This window comes from Bombina bombina, chromosome 8, assembly GCF_027579735.1.
Source record: "Bombina bombina isolate aBomBom1 chromosome 8, aBomBom1.pri, whole genome shotgun sequence".
Classification (NCBI taxonomy): domain Eukaryota; kingdom Metazoa; phylum Chordata; class Amphibia; order Anura; family Bombinatoridae; genus Bombina; species Bombina bombina.
The window spans coordinates 126,377,527-126,401,467 of record NC_069506.1 but is presented as its reverse complement, the minus strand read 5'-3'; the positions used below and the strand labels follow the sequence as shown (position 1 = coordinate 126,401,467).

The 23,941-nt window shown below is 41.4% G+C and overlaps 1 protein-coding gene across 1 annotated transcript in view; it reads left to right on the top strand.

Annotated features, from left to right (window-relative positions):
- Nucleotides 1–21,859, top strand: part of LOC128638026 (claudin-16-like) — a 77,013-nt gene extending 55,154 nt beyond the window's left edge. Inside the window, exons 3-5 of the mRNA XM_053689902.1 lie at nucleotides 1,547–1,711; nucleotides 21,086–21,277; nucleotides 21,739–21,859. Of these exons, the coding sequence (XP_053545877.1) occupies nucleotides 1,547–1,711; nucleotides 21,086–21,277; nucleotides 21,739–21,830 (449 nt within the window). The 3' untranslated portion in view covers nucleotides 21,831–21,859. The remainder of the gene's footprint in view (nucleotides 1–1,546; nucleotides 1,712–21,085; nucleotides 21,278–21,738) is intronic.
- The last annotated feature ends 2,082 nt before the right edge of the window (nucleotides 21,860–23,941 follow it).

Genomic DNA, 23,941 nt, shown 5'->3' with positions numbered 1-23,941 from the left:
ACTGTGAAACATCAGTCTGCTTGTGTAATCTAATTGCAGTTGCCTGCCTGCCAGCGTGTGTGTCAGGCTCACAGCGTATACTGTGCCCACTTGCCCAGTGCCACCACTCATATCTGGTGTAACAGTAGTGTAAATTTAAAAAAAAAAACTTTTTTGACTGTGAAACATCAGTCTGCTTGTGTAATCTAATTGCAGTTGCCTGTCTGCCAGCGTGTGTCTCAGGCTCACAGCGTATACTGTGCCCACTTGCCCAGTGCCATCACTCATATCTTGTTTAATAGTAGTGTACATTTAAAAAAAAAAAACTTTTTTGACTGTGAAACATCAGTCTGCTTTTTTGTGTCAGGCTCACAGCGTATACTGTGCCCACTTGCCGAGTGCCACCACTCATATCTTGTTTAATAGTAGTGTAAGTGTACATTTAAAAAAAAAAAAAACTTTTTTGCGTTAAACGGGGAGTTTGGTCTGTCACTGTGAAGCGGGCGTAACCCTTACACTACCTGATCGATACAACATCATAACAGATGTTTTAAAGCACGTTATTCCAAACAATTTAGGAATGTTAGGTGATTTATGCCCTTTATGGATTAAAACCAGACTCTGCATCAACTATCCCCCTCCGGCATGCCACAGTCCAGGTGCTAGTCCCCTTGAAACTACTTTTCCATCACTATTGTGGCCAGAAAGAGTCCCTGTGGGTTTTAAAATTCGCCTGCCTACTGAAGTCAATGGCGGTTCGCCCAGTTCGCTCGCTTGCAAACTTTTGCGGAAGTTCGCGAACTCAAAATTTTATGTTCACGACATCACTAGTCAGCAACCAGTAGTGCATTGCTGTTCATTCAACAAAGCATACCAAGAGAACAAAGAGAAATAGTTAATAGGAGTAAATTAGAAAGTTGCTTAAAATTGCCTGCTCTATCTGAATCATGAAAGAAAAAAATTGGGTTCCATATCCCTTTAATATAAAAAGGAATAAATAACCATGATCATAATGTAATCTATGAAAAATATAAATACTACAAAATGCAGAATTTGTCAAAACACTGTACATAAAAGGGGACTGGATACAGGATGTTCTGTTTTGTTTTAAAGGGACAGTAAAGTCAAAATTAAACTTTCATGATTTGGACAGAGAAGGCAATTATAAACAACTTTCCAATTTTATTTTGTTATCAAATTGTCTTTGTTCTCTTGGTATCTTTAATAGAAGAGTTAAACTAGGTAGGCTCATAAAAGCTCAGGAGTGTGCACGTGTCTTTAGTACTATATGGCAGAGGTGTTTGCAACATTATTTTTAGATTTGTTATACAATGTTGCAAATAGAGTACTAAAGACACGTGCACACTACTGAGCTCTAATGCGCGTACCGAGTTTTTCTCTTCAATAAAAGGAACAAACCAAATTTGATAATAGAAGTAAATTGGAAAGTTGTTTAAAATTGCATGCTCTATCTGAATCATGAAAGTTTAATTTTGCCTTTACTGTCCCTTTAACTCTAATTTCCAGTGCTATATAACCTAGTGCAGTGTATGCGTTTTTTTCACAGTGAAGATCGTACTTACAAGAGCTCTGATGATCACAGCTGACATTTTGGCAAGTTTCGCACTTATAATCCTCATTTTGGGTTTGGATGCGGTGAAGTTCCTCAGGGAAGAACCACATATAAAGTTGCGTATGTGCTACATGGCCGGGTTCATATTTGGAATTGGAGGTATGAAGATCTCTGTTTCTCTTTGATATTGAGATGTACAGGCACTAAACATACAGTCGTCAACATAATTGAGGACTTAAAAGGACATGAATCTCATTTTTTTCTTCCATGATTCAGATAAAACCACATATTAAAAAAAACAATGCTTTTAACAATGCCATACATTGTATAAAATATGCTGCTATATAGTTCTAAAAAGTGTATACCTGATGCTATATACTGTCTCTGACACATAGGTATGCTCTACAACAAAGGATCACAAGAGAATTAAGTCAATTTGATAATAGAAATAAAGTAAAAATATTTTGTAATGGTATGATCTGAAGCATTAAAGAAACATTTTGGGTTTCATGTCCATTTAAATTAAATTTTTAAATACCAATATTGAATATGTATATAAAGTAAATCTTATATGCAGTTCTGCTGAATTGGGAATAAGGAGAGGAGAATTAAAATAACTGATCTGTAATGAAAAACCAAAACCCAACCAAAAGGGTGGCACAAGGATATGTATAAATGGTGAAGGGAGGTATTGGTATTTTCTATTACTTAAAGGGACACTCAAGTCAAAATAAACTTTCATTATTTAGATACAGCAAGCAGTTTTAAGACATTTTCCAATTTACTTCCATTATCATATTTTGCACAGTCTTCTTATGTGCACACGTTCTGGGGATCAAGATCCTACTGAGCATGTGCACAAGCTCACATGGTATACGTATACTAGTCTGTTATTGGCTGTCACATGATACAAGGAAAATGGGAGAAAAAATAAAATTTGTCAGAAAAAAATCTACTGCTTATTTGAAATTGAGAGTAGGGGCTATTGCATTGTCTTTTAATTATGTAATTCTACTTAATTGAGTGGTCCTTTAATTTTCATTTTTAAATCCCCCTTTCTTTATTGAAATCTCTCCTTGTTCTGGAATATATACGCCTAGATTTAGAGTTTTGTCGGTAATGACCCGCGTAGCTAACGCTGGCTTTTTTCTGGCCGCACCTTTAAAATAACTCTGGTATTGAGAGTCCACAGAATGGCTGCGTTAGGCTCCAAAAAGGGAGCGTACAGGCATATTTAACGCCACTGCAACTCTCGATACCAGAGTTGCTTACGGACGCGGCCAGCCTCAAAAACGTGCTCGTGCACGATTCCCCCATAGGAAACAATGGGGCTGTTTGAGCTGAAAAAAAAACTAACACCTGCAAAAAAGCCGCGTTCAGCTCCTAACGCAGCCCCATTGTTGTCTATGGGGAAACACTTCCTACGTCTGCACCTAACACCCTAACATGTACCCCGAGTCTAAACACCCCTAACCTTACACTTATTAACCCCTATTCTGCCGCCCCCGCTATTGCTGACCCCTGCATATTATTTTTAACCCCTAATCTGCCGCTCCGTAAACCGCCGCTACTTACATTATCCCTATGTACCCCTAATCTGCTGCCCCTAACACCGCCGACCCCTATATTATATTTATTAACCCCTAATCTGCCCCCCACAACGTCGCCTCCACCTGCCTACACTTATTAACCCCTAATCTGCCGACCGGACCGCACCGCTATTATAATAAAGTTATTAACCCCTAATCCGCCTCACTAACCCTATAATAAATAGTATTAACCCCTAATCTGCCCTCCCTAACATCGCCGACACCTAACTTCAAACATTAACCCCTAATCTGCCGACTGGAGCTCACCGCTATTCTAATAAATGTATTAACCCCTAAAGCTGTCTAACCCTAACACTAACACCCCCCTAAATTAAATATAATTTAAATCTAACAAAATTAATTAACTCTTATTAAATAAATTATTCCTATTTAAAGCTAAATACTTACCTGTAAAATAAATCCTAATATAGCTACAATATAAATTATATTTATATTATAGCTATTTTAGGATTTATATTTATTTTACAGGTAACTTTGTATTTATTTTAACCAGGTACAATAGCTAAAATAGTTAAAATAATTACAAAATTACCTGTAAAATAAATCCTAACCTAAGTTACAATTAAACCTAACACTACACTATCAATAAATTAATTAAATAAAATACCTACAATTACCTACAATTAAACCTAACACTACACTATCAATAAATTAATTAAATACAATATCTACAAATAAATACAATGAAATAAACTAACTAAAGTACAAAAAATAAAAAAGAACTAAGTTACAAAAAATAAAAAAATATTTACAAACATCAGAAAAATATTACAACAATTTTAAACTAATTACACCTACTCTAAGCCCCCTAATAAAATAACAAAGACCCCCAAAATAAAAAAATGCCCTACCCTATTCTAAATGACTAAAGTTCAAAGCTCTTTTACCTTACCAGCCCTGAACAGGGCCCTTTGCGGGGCATGCCCCAAATAATTCAGCTCTTTTGCCTGTAAAGAAAAACACATACAATACCCCCCCCAACATTACAACCCACCACCCACATACCCCTAATCTAACCCAAACCCCCCTTAAATAAACCTAACACTAAGCCCCTGAAGATCTTCCTACCTTATCTTCACCATACCAGGTTCACCGATCGGTCCAGAAGAGCTCCTCCGATGTCCTGATCCAAGCCCAAGCGGGGGGCTGAAGATGTCCATGATCCAGCCGAAGTCATCATCCAAGCGGGAGCTGAAGAGGTCCATGATCCGGCTGAAGTCTTCTATCAACGGCATCTTCAATCTTCTTTCTTCCGGATCCATCTTGCAGACCTCCGACGCGGAACATCCTGCTGGCCCGACGGACTACCGACGAATGAAGGCTCGTTTAAGGGACGTCATCCAAGATGGCGTCCCTCGAATTCCGATTGGCTGATAGGATTCTATCAGCCAATCGGAATTAAGGTAGGAAAATTCTGATTGGCTGATGGAATCAGCCAATCAGAATCAAGTTCAATCCGATTGGCTGATCCGATCAGCCAATCAGATTGAGCTCGCATTCTATTGGCTGTTCCGATCAGCAATGTGCTGAGGCCCAATCCGATATGCAGCGTCGCCCACAAAAGCCGGCAACGCCAAATTTTGCGCTGGTTTTGTATCACATATATGGCGTAACATAGAAGTTACGCGCGTATATTTCTGCCTTCGCCCGTATTTTTTTACCCATAGACTGACATACAAAACACGCGCAGTTTGGTATCCAATATACAGTGTAAGGATTTACGTGCGCAGATTTCAGAAAATCTACTCCATTCTCATCTAGTCACAAATTGCAGGCGCAGGAGCCCTTGCACTGACTAAAAAAACAACGTAACTCCCTGGAAGCCTTAACAAACACATACATTTCAGCAGCATCTCAAGGTTAAAGGGACAGTATACTATGATATTTCATTTTTAAGGTTTATTTGTGTATTTGAAATAGTTTGAAGCCACAACATAATAAAATGGATTGAGCTTGTAGGTACTTTATCACATTGTGGACATATACTTGCTTATATACTTTAAATTGGATTACCTTCATCTCTTTAGAACCCACTGGAGTGTAATTTATTCTAATGCTAACACAGCTTGGCACTGATGCCAAAATATATAAAGGGACAGTCAAGTCCAATGAAAACCTTCTTCTTTTAAATAGAGCATGTTATTTCAAACTACTTTCAGATTTAATTAGAACACTTTCTTTTTTTCTCTTGGTATTCTTAGTTGAAAGCAAAACCTAGGATGGCTCATATGATAATTTCTAACACCTTCTTGAAAGCTGCCTCTTTGCAATTGTGTCAAACCAATCACACACACCACAACCTCTCTCACCTGCAGACTTAAAACACCTGATAATGCTCACCCTATCAGTAGCATCACTACTATATATACCAATGGGTCAATTTATATTGGATGTGAGATACATTGATTTACATCTTAGAAGTGAATATTACTATATGTACCCTTCAGAAACAACTATTGTGGATGTGAGTTATAGTACAAGAATATGTCAGAAACAGGATAATATTACCTTTTTTGGGCCATTTCCACACAGGCCTTATTATATGTTTTAACAATATTAGTGTACTAAAACACCCCTCACATGGATGTGGATGACAATTATATGGTAAATAACAGAGGACAAGATTTATGGTGAACTATAAGAATATTTATTTCTTTTTCGACTTCTTGGATGAGGGGCCAGTGGTGACTGGAGTGGATTTCCTGGTTCTCCTGGTTTGGGAAGCTTCAGATGATTCTGCTGGTGTGCTGGCCACAGATGAAAGGCTGGAGGCAGTGTCCTGCTGGTGTGTGAAGTGCTCAACCAACACACCCAAGAGTTGGTTTTGTTCCCGCCATCTATTGTCCATCTGCATCTGCATATCAGACTGGATTCTCATCATCTGAGACTGATTTTGGACAATTCCATTTAATGAGGCTGCAATGTCCCTCTGCAGCTCGATGCTACACTGGAGTAACCTCTCTTGGCTCCTGTGAAACCTCTGTTGGCCTCTTTGAATGCTCTCGCAGCTTGTTATGAGCCTCCTCTGGAGTGAAATGTATTCATCGCCCAGTTGAGAATACAGTGGATCTACAGGCTCTTGAGCAGCAGTGATTCTAGGTGCAGATTCTGCTCTATCTGCTGGTGCACCATGGACAACTTCAGCTGCTGGTGCTTCAGGGACAACTTCAGCTGCTGGTGCATCATGGACAACTTCAGCTGCATCTGCTTCATGGATAACATCAGCTGCTGGTGCTTCAGGGACAACTTCAGCTGTTGGTGCTTCAGGGACAACCTCAGCTATATGCTCATCTGAGGATGGTGGAGCTCTCCCAAGGGAAGTGGATGGTGGAGCTCTCCCAAGGGAAGCGGATGGTGGAGCTCTCCCAAGGGAAGCGGATGGTGGAGCTCTCCCAAGGGAAGTGGATGGTGGAGGTCTCAGGCTGGATTGGTAGTCCCATTGCCGACTAGTGTGTGACCACTCAGCCTGTCCAGTTTGCATACCTTGCGACATCCCCTGTGTGGAAAAGCCATGACTGGCCTGATATTGTGTTGGGGGGTAAAGACATTGACCCTTCGTGGCTGACTTGGCTTCCCCTCAAAGCCAAAAGGATATTCCTCAGGCCAGGTATCTTGCCAGGGGTCGTATGCCAATGGTGGTGGCATCACTTCTGGGTCCTCAACGGAGGCAATCCAACCCTGCTGATGCCTGGGAGCATAATGTCCATGTTGCTGCCTGAAGACTGGTGGTGGAGGTGGCTGCATGGCTGTGACTGGTGGTGGTGGTGGAGGTGGCTGCATGCCTGGGTCTGGTGGTGGTGGTGGAGGTGGCGGCATGCCAGTTTGCAGCCTGGTGACAGGAGGTTCTGAGGAGGAGTCAAATGATGATAGGGATTAGTACAGTCATATATATGTCCATGTGGGCATACAATATACATTGATACATGCTAGGGACAATACTCATTCTCATGTCAAACTGTATAACATGCATGTGCACAATGTGATTTGTGATATGAGGGATTTCAATCTGCACAGTATACAGGTATGTGTTTCATACAATAGTTATGTGTACATGTCAGTGATGGAGAAAATGTGTTCTTTATGTGACACTATGGTCACACAATTTACTTTAGCCTGATGTAGGCACAGAACCTGCTTTCTGAGCTAAAAGTATTGTGATGGCTATAGTGTCCATTTACTGAAAACTCTACATGTGGCTTATGGCCTGTGTTACTCTGAGACATGTTAGTATTGCACTATTCCACCTCATATCATGAATTGCATTGTGTTAAGTAGCATTAATGTCAAATATAATTGTAGATGTTTTTGTTAGTAGGCCAAATACCATGCTCCTCATTGTGTACATGAATGTGTGACATTAAAGGATGTTATATCTCAAGTACATATCATACTGGTGTGTGGGATGTTACTCACCAGCATGAGGTGCTGTGATTGCAATCCCTGAGTCACGAGCCCCTGGAAGTCCACGGACTGCTGTGATACTCAGGGACCTGCGTATCATCTCCTGCCAGACGTTGTATTCTGCTTCAAAGGGTGGACCACCACCTGTTCCCCTCTGGTGCATGGCTTCCTGGCCCATCTTCTCTTTCACCCGCCTCTTGCAATCATTCCACCTTTTTTTAAGTCCCTCGACAGTCCTCCTCTGCGAGGCCACACTGTTTACAGCATCTGTTACAAACTGCTATTTGTAACTGGCCCTTTAAATGGAAAATTGCCCTGCTTCCCTGGATTGTGGAGAAGCCTATTTGCCAGCCTCCTTCCTCATGACTATGGCCCCTGGAAGATTGTGCCCCTGAAAACATATTAACTTTCATTGGGTGTGTATGACCCTTTAAGAACCGTCTCGGGATATATTGTGACTTTGGTGAACAATGCCCCTTTAAGACTATGTCCCCAGACCTGTAAAATAACTTGTCCCTGGCTTTCTCCCACTTGGTTCAGTAAATAGGACTTACTGAACCAAGTACCACACAGGCAGAGTGTTCCACAGAAAGGGAGCACTGTTACAAAAGCATTAGTTTTCATTGTGTGCCATTAAGAGTTAATTTTGTTCAGCTTCAAGAAGCTATTCTAAATACAAGTTTGCTGGGATCAGCTCTAATTAAGTTTAGTGATAAACATTCCCATTGTCTAATCAGACTGCTAGTGATAAGATGGACTGCATTGTTTTCTTGTGTGTAACTTGTTATCTGCTGAAGTAATGTATCTAAATGTGTGATTGGGGATTTTATGCCTCCCCCTGAGAGTGTCCTTTTTGCATGTAACCTCAATAAAAAGCAGGCTGTGTGTTCCAGCACCACAGACCTTTTCTGACCCTCTAACTTGCAGCCTTGACTCATGTTTGTAGGGGACAGCTATAATCAGCTACAGGGATTGCTATGCTCTATATACTCCCTTAGCTACTGAGCTCTTGTAAGAGCGCTTGTTCCTGATCCTGCTTCGCTCTAGAGAAGGGAGAGGTTCACCTACTGGAGCCTGGTCATAGGTCCAGGGCGCAGAGCAGACGAGATACCAGCCCAGCAGCGGTGGTTCGTAGAGTCTGCATTACTTATGGTGGCTACGCAGTAGTCATGGTGTCTACGGTGCTGATGATCCTTTGGTGAGCGCTAGGAGCATCCTTTTCTACGGTCCAACTTCCAGCCAGCCTGGAGGCAACCGTAACAGCATCCTCTACCGCCAACCATGCTGCCTTACGCCTTCGGGCAACGCCTTTGCCCTTCTCCTGGCCAAAGAGGGCACTGTGGTTGTCCATGATGGCCTGGACTAGCGCAACATTCTCATCAAAGGAGAAGTTTGGGCATCTCATGCGCTCCTCCTCTGTGGCCACCTGGCTTCCTCCCTGGGATGTCCCTGGTGTGGGTTCCTCCTTATCCTCTCCCTCCTCCCCCCTTCTGTCCCCATGTGCACCCTCTGTCCCTCTTCTAAGTGTGTCTGGTCTCTGGGCATCTCCCCTTCCATCATCCCTTCTAACTCTCCCTCTCCCCACTCCACTAACTCCCTGACAGGGACCCCGCTGCTCCTCCTGTCCACTACAATAATCCTCTCCCTGCAACTAAGCTCCCCTCCTCCCCTACGCCCTACCTCTCCCTGCCATCCTCACACTACACACACTCACACACTCACACTCACTCCCAGTTCAATCACACACAATCACAACCAAACACTCAGCCTATCACACTGTAAAATAGAAAAAAAATGTGTGAGGTGTTAGAAAAAAAAAGTGGTGTGTATTTTGTATGTATGCAATATGTGTGCAATATGTAAAAATAACTGTAAGTAAATGTACAAGCTTACCCAAACAAAAATCCGACTTAACTAACTATTATGCTGTGCCTCTCTCACTACTCTTACTAATCCTATACTCACTGTAGTGTGCTGTAGCTCAACGAACCATCCAAACACACTGAAGAAAATGGCGGCTGCGCATGGGTTTATATATGACTTTTGAATAGCGTAATTACGTTGCGCAGTTTTAGATGGAGTATCGGGTAATTTTTACAAGTCTTAGCCAAATTTGCATAAAACTACACTTTATTGAGACTTTATGTGAACAAACTACTGGCGTAAGTACTTGCGACGACTAAAATGTGTATTTGCGCACTTTTCGGAACAACGCCAGTTTGTCCTACTTACGCCACTTTAGCATCTGACCGTGCCGTATATTGGATAGCCCGATGTGTGAGGTGAAATTACGGGCGGCGCGGGTTCCCTCGCTTGCGCAGAAAACTACGCCGTATATCGGATCGCGCCCCTGATATTTTGTCTCTTATTTAGTCATTGATCTATACAGTTTATTACAATGTTATGTGCCAAACACCAATCATAGTGCGTACTCCTGCTTTTGCACCTACCTATAAATAAGCCATGGGGTAGGAAAGAAGTGAGTGTGGGGCTAAGTAGCAGGAAAAAGAGCAGATCTGTATGGGCAGTCAGAATGAAAAAGTAAAATGTCGCCTTTAAAAACCTTTATAACAATTATTTGACTTATGTGCTATGGAGCAAGGTGCTGGATCTGAGGTAAGTGTAATACAGTGAGGGCTTCTTTTTTTTACATTGTTAAAGGGTCAGTATACATTAATTTTCATATAACTGCATGTAATAGACACTACTATAAAGAATAAGATGCACAGATACTGATATAAAAATCCAGTATAAAACCATTTAAAAACTTACTTAGAAGCTTCCAGTTTAGCTCTGTTTAAAAGGTTACTGGAACACTCACTGCATGTGGGAAATAGCAGACACTCCCCCCTTCCTCTGCATATGAAAAGACCCTTTACACAAACAGAAGCAAGCTGGAGTAGGTATACGTCGGTATTCTCCTAAAACTTTGGGGCTTGGTTAGGAGTCTAAAAATCTGAGCAATGTTATTAAAAAATAAGCAAAGCTATCCATTTAAAAAAAAAAACAACACTGTATGGGCTATATAAATGAATCATCTACAAAACATTTATGCAAAGAGAAATCCAGTGTATAATATTCCTTTAACTGTTCCTTTAAATGCACTCGCCTCCTTATTAGCTACAATGACTCTAATTTTTATTTTTTGTCACATATTTTCTATAAAGAAATTCCCTAATATGTCACTGAACAAAAAAAATAAAATAAAAAATATATCAAATTAGTTCATATAGTGGTTTAATCTATTAGAAGATTGGTGTAAGTGCTTTGTGCTGTACTTTCAAGGTTTTCAAAATTCTACCCATTCCAATCCATTTAAAATATTTTAATAAACACATGTAGTTTTACCCATGGCATACTTACCAAATGTTCCAGATTTTTCCGGATTGTCATGGGTTGGGAGGTCTACTTGCTGTCTTTCTAGCAGCTTACCCAGTCAGGACTGCCCTGTCCGCACCCGCACCACACCCCAACTCTACCTAATCGCACCCATGACACACGCCAACTCTGCCTGATCCCACCCACGACACACACCAACTCTGCCTGATCCCTCCCACGACACATGCCAACTCTGCTTGATCCCACCCACAACACACGCCAACTCTATCTGTCTGATACAATCCACACCACACCCCAACTCTGCCTGATCCTACCCACAACACACACCAACTCTGCCTGATCCCACCCACGACACATGCCAACTCTGCCTGATCCCACCCACGACACACGCCAACTCTGTCTGATCCAATCCACAACACACCCCAACTCTGCCGGATCCCACCCACAACACAGGCCAACTCTGCCTAATCCCACCCATGACACACCCCAAACTTGCCTGATCCCACCCACGATACACAACAACTCTGCCTGATCCAACCTATAACACACACCAACTCTGACTGATCCCACCCACAACACATGCCAACTCTGCCTGATCCAACCCACAACACATGCCAACTCTGCCTGATCCCACCCACGACACACTCCAACTCTGCCTGATCCCACACACAACACATGCCAACTTTGCCTGATCCCACCTATGACATATGCCAACTCTGCCTGATCCCACCTATGACACATGCTAATTCTGCCTGATCCCACCCAAGACAAACACCAACTCTGGCTGATCCCACCCATGACACATACCAACTCTGCTTGATCCCACCCACGACACACACCAACTCTGCCTGATCCCACCGATGACACTCCCCAAATCTGCCTGATCCCAACCACGACACACACCAATTCTGCCTGACCCCACCCATGACACACACAAACTCTTCCTGATCCCACGTACAACACTCTGCCTGATCTCACCCAAGACATGCCCCAACTCTGCCTGATCACTCACGACACACACCATCTCTTCCTGATCACACCCACAACATACACCAACTCTGCATGATCCCCCCATGACACACACCAACTATGCCTGATTCTACCTACAACATGCCCCCACTCTGCCTGAACCCACCCACGAAACACACCAACTCTGCTTGATCCCATCCACTACACATGCCAACTCTGCTTGATCTCACCCACGACACACACCAACTCTGCCTGATCCTACCCACAACACACCTTTACTCTGCCTGATCCCACCCAAGACAAACGCCAACTTTGTCTGATCCCACCCATGACACATGGCAACTCTGCCTGATCCCACCCATGACACATGCCAACTCTGCCTGATCACACCCACAACACACACCAACTCTGCCTGATCCCAACTACTACACATGCCAACTCTGCCTGAACACACCCACGACTCACCAACTCTGTATAATCCCACCCATGACACACACCAACTCTGCCTGATCCCACCCACAACACACAACAACTCTGCTTGATTCCAACCACAACACACCAACTCTGCATGATCCCACCCACAACACTTGCCAACTCAGTCTGATCCCACCCACAACATGCCCCTACTCTGCTTGATTCCACCCACAACACACCAACTCTGCTTGATCCGACCAATGATTCACATCAACTCTGCCTGATCCCACCCACAGCACGCAAACTCTGATCCCACCCATGACACTCCAAACTCTGCCTGATCCCACCCACGACTCATGCCAACTTTGCCTGATCCCACGCATGACATGCCTCAACACAATCTTAACACTCCTGTGGTCTCACCCCTCCTGATAAAGCTTCATCCACTAAAGAAAATAAAGAGACACACTCAACTGAGACAGAACAAAAGCTGGAAAAACTTCCATGCTTGTTTATAAGGACAGTGCCATTCAGGGTGCAGTCTCTTTTAGCACACTATGTCTTTCACAGAGAAAAAATATCCTGTAGCATATCAGACTGACCCTGCCCAATGACAGTCCAGTGTTGAAATACCAGGCAATTCTTCTCTGAACAAGAGAAACAACAAACCCCAGACGTACATTTTGGCCTCCCTTGGGCCTCGTCAGTGAGGTGTAGTTGCATCTCTCTAGGGCATGTGTACAAGGAGTCCACGTCTAGTTTCCCCTTTTAAAATTAGGGAGACCCAAGAGCAATTTGCATACAATAAAGAAAATAGAGAGACGCACTCAACTGAGACAGAACAAAAGCTTTATCCACATAATCACTGTGGGCTATCTACCACAGGCCCTTCTCACTTCCCTGTTATGGAAGGCCTCCAGAACAAATACTTTTTCATTGAGAGAATTTGATCGTAGAATTCTGATTCAACAAAAATACTTTTTAAGTAGCTTTGCCCCTGATTTGCCATGTCTTAGCTCTTCACAAAATTTGATTGCAATGTTAAAATGGATCATTTCAAATGTTAATGGACATGTATTGTATTTTAGTTGAATAGAATGTTTACAATAGAGTTCAGATTTCTTTTAAAATATGAAACTTGCACAAAATTAAAATATTATTTTTAGAATGTGAATTTATCATCAGTTACAATAATTTAGTGACAAATTTATTTAAAAATATATTAAATTGTTAACTGCATGTATAGGACTAGATAATGGGGCATATTTATCAAGCTCTGTATAGAGCTTGACGCCCCATGTTTCCAGTGAGCCTTCAGGCTCACCGGAAACAGAAGTTATGAAGCTGGGGCCTAAAGACCGCTGCTCCATAAAATGTCTGCCTGCTCTGAGGCGGCTGACAGAAATCAACAGAAATTAACCATATCGAATATGATTGGGTTGATTGACACCCCCTGCTAGCGGCCGATTAGCCGCGAATCTGCAGGGGGTGGCATTGCACCAGCAGTTCACAAGAACTGCTGGTGCAATGATAAATGCCAACAGCGTATGTCTTCAATACCATATGAAAACAAAAAAATATGAAATGGGGGCGGAGCTTGGCCGCTTTGAGAGATAGCCGTGTAGGTGAATAGCTCCTAGGCCCACATTTCTTAACCCAAATAAAAATAGCCTCACAAAACACTCTGATATACCCAGGAGAGGGGACAACGAGTCCAGGAGCAGGATAGATCGCAATACCCTCCCGAGCGCATGTATTGGATGCAGCATCAAAGCTGGAGCAGGCTGTTAAGCAGAGAGGGAGACAGCGCCATTTTTAATACAAAAAAAAGAAGACCAGAAGTAACTCACGCAAGTAGCGGTGATCCCTACAACAGAGGTCCCGAACAGGAAGAAGACTGCTCGTTTAGCAGGACAGCAAACACAGCCGGCTTGTGTGCAGACCGGACAGGGCACTACCGGAACTGTAAGTGACCGCCTCCCCACACCGCTGAGCCATCAGACACCATAGTCAGCATATACAATGGGCAACCGGCGGGTATACAGGGCGGCTAGTCTCACTCCCAGCACACAACCGAAAGTCCCCCAGGCTAGACGGTCAGTTATCACACGGCTCATTAGGGATCAGGCCCCTACAGCAGGTGCACACGGACACAGCAGATACTGCAGCACAGGCCTAGATCATTGAGGGGCGTATATATATTAAACATATTCCTGCTATAAAGGGACTACACTCCTGTGTGCCATAAACAAAAAGATTGCCATACAGCACCATTTAGTACTATACATCACAGCCTGTCCTTGCCCACAACAAGAGTGGGTGACAGCGGACCTAAGCGATAGCAAATAAGAGACATTCACAATAGGTAATCAGAATGCCGGGCCGTAAGTCACTAAAACCTGAAGGGCTCTCTAGTTCAAAGATGTTACAGAATTATCTTAAACAACCTGAAACTAGCCAATCTCTGCAAGCTGAGACACCTAATAATAATACACCAATGGCGATTAACCAGACTGCCTCGCCCCCAGTCCTGTCCACAGCATACCTCACAAAAGAGGATCTAAAGTCGCTCTGCACTAAAGAAGATGTAAAGGAGATAGTATCAGAGGTTAAGAGCTGGTACGGTGAGCTGAAAAGGGACATTTCAAGAGTGACACAGAGGGTCACAACGCTAGAAGAAAGCCACAACGCCACCTTAAATGACATCCAGCATATCTCCCGAATAGCATACGAGCAAGACGAAACCATCCATCACCTCCTTGAGAAAGTGGAGGATTTAGACAATCGGGGAAGGAGGAACAATTTGCGAATACGGGGAATACCCAAAAGCATACAGCCAGGTGCTCTGGAGGGATGTCTTCAGAGTCTTTTCCGAACCCTCAGGGAGATGAAAGTGCACCAGAGATATAAATTGAAAGGGCACACAGGGCTTTACGTGTGAAGCCCCCCCAAAAGCCCCCCCAAGAGACGTTATACTTAAAATCCTACATTATAAGGATAAGGAGGAAATTCTGAGGCATGCCAGGCAGAAGAAAGACTTTACACATGCCGGAAACAGAATCCAGATTTTCGTTGACCTAAGCCCCACTACCTTGCAGAAGAGAAGGGAGCTGTTTTACATTACATCAACTCTACAAGATCAAAATATCCCATACAGATGGGGGTTTCCAGTGAGCATCATTGCTACCAGAGGAGATACAACCGCTGTTTTCAAAAACAAAGATGATCTCCCACGTTTTTGCGAGGCACTGCGGATCTCTATTAGACATCCAGACCCTCAATCAGGAAATCTACTGGACTCACATGCTCCTTCTACGAGAATCCATACCCCTCAAGAGGAAAATCGAGGAGGACCCACTACTACTCAATTACCTGTTGTGTGCAGCATGGTGTCCAATCCTGGCGATTAAAATGCCACAAACACCTTTCTCCTGGGACTATTTTTACAGTTACCTTTAGGAGGCTACAGGTTGTATGTTTTTTTTTTACTGTACTGTTGTATAAATAATTCTGTTAGGGCTTAGAGATGTGGGATATTTCCCACTCTGTTACTGTTTTTGCTGTTTAATTTTTCACTGTGGGCTTGGTAATCTCATAGGGAAGTTAATTAACAGTTATTAGCACATATTGTTACTAACTTTATTCAAAATTATTAATTGCACTGTTTGTCAGTCTTGTACGCATTTGTTATAGTACACGCATTCAAACTTGGGGCTTGCTCTGGGGGGTCCCCCTTCACTACAGATTAGACGACAGACTCCACATGGGTAGCCAGGCACAACTCTCTGTTCTTTAGCATACCTAGTTCCTTAGACAGCCCAACAGACATAAATGGCTAACTACCCTGAACACAAGGCAAGACCTCTCACATTGATATCAATTAACGCTAATGGCTTAAACAGCCCTGGGAAATGATCAGTGGCCTTTAGACAATTACATCAAGCAGCAGGGGACATAATTTTCATACAAGAGACACATTTCCAGAAAGGGAAGGAACCAAAACATGTCAACAACCAATACAAAACGGCCTTCACGGCCTCGGGCCGGAACAAAAAAGGAGTGGGAATTTGGTTACGCAATTCAATTAAATTATAGCCCCAACACGTAGAAAAAGATACAAATGGTAGGTACATGATTGTCTCGGGCCTTCTATTTGATTGCCCGGTGGCATTAGTGAACATATACCTCCCAAATACGGGACAACAAATACTTTTCAAACAAATAACTCAGTTACTCCTTGAACACACAACAGGCACACTATTTATGGGCGGAGACTTCAATCTCCCTTTGGATCCCGCAATGGACACGTCCACAGGTAGGACTAACATACCGAAACGAACAATCAAAGCCGTAACTACATATATATAACAATTAAAATTGCATGACGTCTGGAGAACCAGTAACCCATCCACTCGCGACTATACTTTCTACTCACATCCGCACTGCACTTACTCCAGAATCGACTATTTATTGAGCGACCAGACAGGTCTAGCCATGATAGATAACTCTCACATACTACCAACAACATGGTCGGACCACACCCCGGTAATGTGTAAAATAGAGTGGCCTACGACCCCGATTTTACCTTTCATTTGGAGATTAGACGAATTTATCCTAGATAACCCCTTAATTAAACTGGACATAGATACTGCACTGGGCCATTACTTTCGAGAAAATTCAGATGATAACATCGCCCCAACCACCCTCTGGGAGGCACACAAGTGCGTTGTCGGAGGGGACTTCATTAAACATAAATCCAGAGAAACTAGGGACAACAGACAATTCCTAAACTCCACATTAGTCCAAATTAGACACTGGGAGCTGGAACACAAAAAGAACCCCTCCTCTACGTCAACACTAGGACTCCTCACACAAGCCAGAACCAATCTTAAGAATCATCTCACTAAAATGTATCAACATAAGACGGCTTTGTTGAAACAAAGGTATTATGACACCACTGACAAAGCAGGCGCATCTCTGGCGAGGGCTCTCAAACGTAAACAATTGAACTCACACATACACTCCATTCGAGATCAAGAGGGAAACACGCACAAAGATAGCAAACACATAGCAGAAACATTCAGACTATATTACGAAAACCTATACAATTTAGACAATGACTGCACACAAAATGATATAGACAAATTCTTGCTTGACCTGTGACTCCCTACGCTTTCAGCGGGGGATTTGGAGTCTTTGGAGGCACCAGTCTCTATAGCGGAAATCAAAACGGCTATCAAAAACATGCCCAATGGGAAAAGTCCTGGCCCTGACGGCCTTAGTATCAAATATTACAAGACATATATGCACCACCTGCTACAGCCCCTCACCTCTGTCTTTAACACCCTCCTGGAGGGTGGAAGTTTCACAGACCAAAATGTTGAAGGCATACATAACTGTTCTCCCCAAACAGGGTAAGAGTCCAGACAGACCTGAAAACTTCTGCCCCATTTCTTCGCTAAATGTAGATATAAAGATCTATGCAAAAATCATAGCCACAAGAATAAATAAACTCCTACCTGCACTGATACACCCCAATCAGGTGGGCTTTGTCCCCGGTAGAGAGGCGTGGGACAATACGTTAAAAACATTGCAGCTGACATCTTATGCCCAACTACATAATATCCCGATGGTCCTGGTCTCAACCGACGCCGAAAAGGCTTTTGACAGGGTCCATTGGGGGTTCTTGAGGGCAACCCTGGCCAAAATGAAATTTAGTGATAAGTTCATAGCTCAAATCTTCTCTTTGTATAGCAAACCGGCAGCTCAGGTCAAAGTGAATGGTCTGCTCTCTGAAAACTTTTATATACAGAATGGGACGAGGCAGGGCTGCCCGCTCTCGCCCATTTTGTTTGCTATCACCATAGAGGCACTAGCACAAAAGATTCGATCCGATGACCAAATAAAAGGTATCAGGACTGGGACACGCGAGCACAAGCTCGCGTTCTACGCAGATGACATCTTACTTACACTCACAGACATAGATATTTCCCTACCTAAAGTACTAGAGACATTTGCAGAATATGGCAAAGTGTTGAATTTCCACCTCAATCTTAGTAAATCGGAACTGCTAAATATTACGTTAAACTCAAAACGGTTACCCAAAACACTATTAGACTGCCCCTTGAAAAGGCAACAATCAAAAATGAAATATCTGGGAGTATTTCTCTCCCCAGACCCACAAGTGATATTCCAGGCCAACTACAAAAAACTAGAAAACAGCTTAATCTCTGACCTATCCAGCTGGAGAAACAAATCAATCTCCTGGCTGGGTAGAATTAATGTGGTGAAAATGAATGTGCTGCCCAGATTACTTTACCTCTTACAAACGACACCCATACCATTACCGATAGGCTACTTAGACAGAATTCAATCTCTTATAGATCAATACATTTGGAAGGGTATCAAGCCCAGAGTGTCTAAACGGTCTTTATATTTCCCGAAGGACAAAGGTGGACTGGGGGTTCCTAGTATAATAGTGTATAAACAAGAAATCACTTTACATAGGCTACTGGACTGGTGCCACAATGATCCTCACAAAGAATGGGTCCAAATATATTGTGATATACTTAACACAAATAATATGGGGTCGGTTGCTTGGTTACTCACAAAACATAGGCCAAAGGCTACTATGGCTTATCCCCTACTTTCTGACTTTTTTCTTATATGGGACAAGATAACAAATACCTCTACAAACATATCTACGATAGTTTCCCCACTTACCCCTATCTGTAACAATCCCGCGCTACCATGGAACCTCAAAGATATCAGATCAGATCAACAAGCTTGCATGACAGATAGGGTGTTTTCCACTTTGGTTGAGGGTCACAAACTGAAAGACCTGGATAGGATCTTAGAAGACATACCACACATCCCCATGACCTGGTTCTCACATACTCAACTCAGTCATTTTCTTTCCACACATCAATACAAGCAACAGCTCATAAGACCAAAGACCCCCTTTGAGACTCTTTGCAAGAGTCCAATTACAAGTTCCTTTCCTGATGGTATCTCACACCAATTAGATTGCAGTGCATATACAAAACAGCTTCGCGAAGGTGCTGGAGGGAATGTGGAGGTGAGGGCTCACTCGTCCACATTTGGTGGGAATGTCCCAGGCTTGACACATACTGGACAGGGATTCTTAATCACATAAAAGACACGATAGGATACACTTTGCCCAACGATCCCAGATCACTTCTATATTTATCCTTACCTAGGATAGAGAACAACACTTTTAAGGCTTTATTGATGGTTATGTTGAATAGCGCCAAAAGGCTGGTGCCCAAGCACTGGAAATCCCAGACCGTTCCGACCTTAGAGGAATGGAAACAACAGGTCTCCACGTTGCTCCACCTTGAACGATATCACCATTTGATGCAAGGCACATTGGACACTCACGAACATATGCTGGCTACATGGGCTGATGGTGAAGTCATAACAAATGGGTAGGCTACACTCTTGGTATCAATTAATCTTACTGTTTTTTAGGACATGGGGTGACATGGGTACATAGACGATGCAGGAAACATAGAACAGAGGGGTTCTCGTTGTTGGGAGACTCTCCCCGGAGCTCAACTCAACTCATGATGCTAATATCCTTCACATTATTATGACTCAACAGAATACAACCTATGGGTTTTGTTTTAATTTTGTCTCATTACAATCTTTATATGTTAATGCTGTTGCAAAATTCTTGGACATCCCGCATCCTCCTTTTTCTTTACCCTTTTACACGCTGGTCTGATCTTAGCATTGATCAGGAAAAGGGGCGCAACTCCCCTCAGGAGAGTCAGGACTGTATAACGTAAACATCCCAGGACTGGTTTGGGCCTGTTCATCAGCGGGGACTTTCTTTTTGTTAATGCCGCGGGATGTTGGCAGGAAGTATGTTACACACACATTGCTCAATTTGTAACCAATAATAATGTTGTATTTTCTTACATTTAATAAAGCTTTTGAAAATCAAAAAAACAAACAAAAAAAACAAAAAAATGAAATTATTGGACATTCCACGAATAACTTTTTATTTGTGTATTTTCATTCAATCTGCAAATTTAATGCTCTTTATTAGGATTATGTAGGCTAGAGAAAACAGTAAGGGCTACATTACAAGTGGAGACCTAAATTATTGCGCGCCACAAATGTGAAAAATTGCTAGTTTGCTGGCACGCATGAGAACGAGGCTTCCATTTGAGCCTATGGAAATGTGCTCTAGTGAGTGCAATGCTTCCCAATAATGCGACTACGAGATCGCACTCACATTGCGGATAACTTGTAATGCCAGCACACATTAGCGTGCACTGGTATTACTAAGTGGAGCGCTGAGCATCATGGGAAATGTAGTTCCAAAACCTCAGGAGGGACAAGTTTGAGGATGTCTGCTTTAGTGGATTTTCTGTGAACCTTAAAGGGCCACTAAACCCAAAATCTTTCTTTCATGATTCAGATAGAACATACACATTTAAACAACATTACAATTTACTTCTATTATTTATTTTGCTTCAGTTTTTATATATCCTTATTTGAAGAAAAAGCAATGCACATGGGTGAGGCAATCACACGAGGCTTCTATGTGCAGCAACCAATCAGCAGCTACTGAGCATATCTAGATATGCTTTTCAGCAAAGAATATCAAGAGACTAACACAAATTAGATAATAGAAGAAAATTAGAAAGAGGTTTAAAAATGCATTCTCTTTCTAAATCATGAAAGAAAAAATGTGGGTGTCATGTCCCTTTAACTACTATACATCTTCTGATGTATTCTCAAGCTAATCTATATCTATCACTGCTTATAGGTATCCCAGGGATGATTGGCTCGGTATGGTATGCAGTGGATGTCTATGTTGAGAGAGCTACACTTGTATTACAGAATGTCTTCCTAGGAATCCATTATGAGTTTGGATGGTCTTGTTGGTTGGGGATGGCCGGCTCAACTGGTTGCTTTTTAGCTTCAATTGTTCTTACTTGCTGTCTATATATCTTCAGAGGTAAGAAAACATGTTTCTTAATTCTAAGTAAAAAGACAGTTTCATTACTGAGACATTGTTTTGTTTTATATAACGAGGCCATTTAAGTTGTTCTAATTTTGTTTTATATAGGACTTATTCATGTTCTGAATAAATTATTTGCAAAGGCATGTCCCTCTCCACCAATAGAGCTCTGGCAATAGAACATTTCAGCCAATGAGCTTTAGCCCGAACAATACATTGGGTACCGCTATATTAGTTTCAGTTTAATTTTAAACAGATTTTACTTTATAATTTTAAGACAAGATTCTGTTATGCTTAAATCCTGCTCTTTTGTGTTGAGGACAAAATGTTTTAAGTACAATGTCTCTTAAAAGAAAATAACCTGTTCCAACACAATATTTGTGTACTATAATGTAATGTGATTTAAAACAAATAGTTTAAGAATCTGTTACATTTAGAGACATTTTACTTTCTCCTAGATATCGGGGCTTCATCAAGGAATCAACGATCTATCTATAAATATGGAAGAACCGCAACCGGCAAAATGTATGCAATTGACTCTAGAGTGTAGCACATTTAGCCAAGAAAAGACAATTGCTGTGAGACACACCCAGCAAATTAAGGCTTCAGTGTGTAAATGAATTGCATATGTGTATGCTACGCTTGATGAAACAAACAGGAATATGTAAATATCTAATCTGCTGTTGTTTGAATAGCTGTCTTTTATAGAGACTTGTTATGAAGAAGGCTAATATTGAACTCTGTATGATGGAATATTATTTTAAATTGACTTGCCACATTTGTGTTTCATATGGTTAAGGCATTATATATAAATTAAATGGACATGAAACAATTTTTTTCTTTCATGATTCAGACAGAGCATATCATTTTTAAAAGGTTTCCAATTTACTTCTATTATCAAATTTGCTTTGATCTTAGTGTATTCTTTGTTGAAGAGATACGTAGATAAATATCGTGCACAAGTCTGTATGCATGGTAGGAAAAATGCTGCCATCTAGTGTTCTTGCAAATGTATAACATTCTTGAAAAATCTCTGCCTAATAGTGCTGCAAACATGTGTATTCTCCTAAACTTACTTCCCTATTTTTCAACAAAAGATACCAAGAGAATGAAGAAAATTTGATAATAGAAGTAAATTGGAAAGTTGTTTAAAGAGACATGCTCTATCTGAATCATGAACGAAACAATATGGGATTCATTTCCTTTTAATATAATAATGTTAACTGAAGACTAGTGGAATATATTGTATATATTAATGTAATCTAAAGTCCATTAATCAAATGTTTGATCTTGTATTTTCACTGTGAAAATGTATACCCACTTGGTATATCCTTTGATTTACGTGTTTTATATTATTTTTTTATGGTTACTAAAAATCTGCAAACTATGTTTTTTGTATTGAAGAGACACTGATGTTTATTTGTTTTGAAATATTTCTTCTTCAAGGTAAATCAAACTAGAATTTGGTATCAGAGACACATACGATCTTGCATGTGCATCGTAGCCCTGCTAATCATTAAAACTTAAAGTGATGGTAATTTATACACTTTCAGAAGTCTGATTCTAATAATATAGATGATTAACTTTTTGTTTAAAAAAGTCACTTAGGACTTTATATCATTTTATTCTTACTATTGAATTGCGGTGTCCATTCGTTCTGCTCCCCTTGTTCTTCATGGTTTTTGCACAGCGCAATTGGAATTGCGATGGGAGCCCCGTATATAATAAGCTGTGGGGCATTGATTTCTTCAAAATCGCAAATGTGCATGCGTTTCTGGAAGGCTGAGAAGATGCATGACGTAGCAAACACATGCGCGAAAGAACTTTTTTCCCTCCTAAAAGCCACAATTCTGATTGGACAACAGTAATAACGCCATCGGGGGGGGGGAAAGGCACTTAGTGGCGGGGCTGCCGGAGCGCACAATTCAATCTGAGCATTTTGTTATAGACTAGAACAGTAAATTGGATTATTGAAAGTTTTCATAGATGAAACTCATAGTAATTTATGTAGTGGCATCGATTGCCACTGCACAGCTTTGTTGAATTTACCATCACCTTAAGTAAAACCTAATTTTATAGTCTGCACTAGCATAAAAAAAAATATCTGCTCACTTCTATGGTCAATTATGTCTAATGCCAGCATATTTTATCTCTCATCCATAAAGTTCTATTTCTCTGTGATTATGTTTGGGGAGATATCAATTTAGAATGATGATGGGAAGCCCTGAAGTCATGTCTTATGGTTCTAAATAAAATAATGTTTCGTTATTGGGCTGTCTATTATAAAAATGAATTTAATTTGTCAATGTGATTATCTACAAAGAATGTCCTTCTGGTTACTGTCACACATGTACCTGGGATTTTGTGTGTCCTTGGGAGGTTATGCCCACTCTTTGTCTACAGCATTAAAACAGCTTGTGCAGTCAGATTAATCTGGAATGAGCTTCTCAAATTAAATTATGTTTTTCAAAAGCTTACAACTTTTTTAAATGGTAAAATAAATTTTGCTGATGATTTTCAGCTGGCTACTTAGATTCACTAAGTTGAAGATAAAGTACAACAAAGTTGAGAAGGATGCCCTTAGCACATATTATATTACAAAGAGAGAAAATATACTATATTGTAAAGTATTATGACTTGTATACTTAAAGGGACATAATA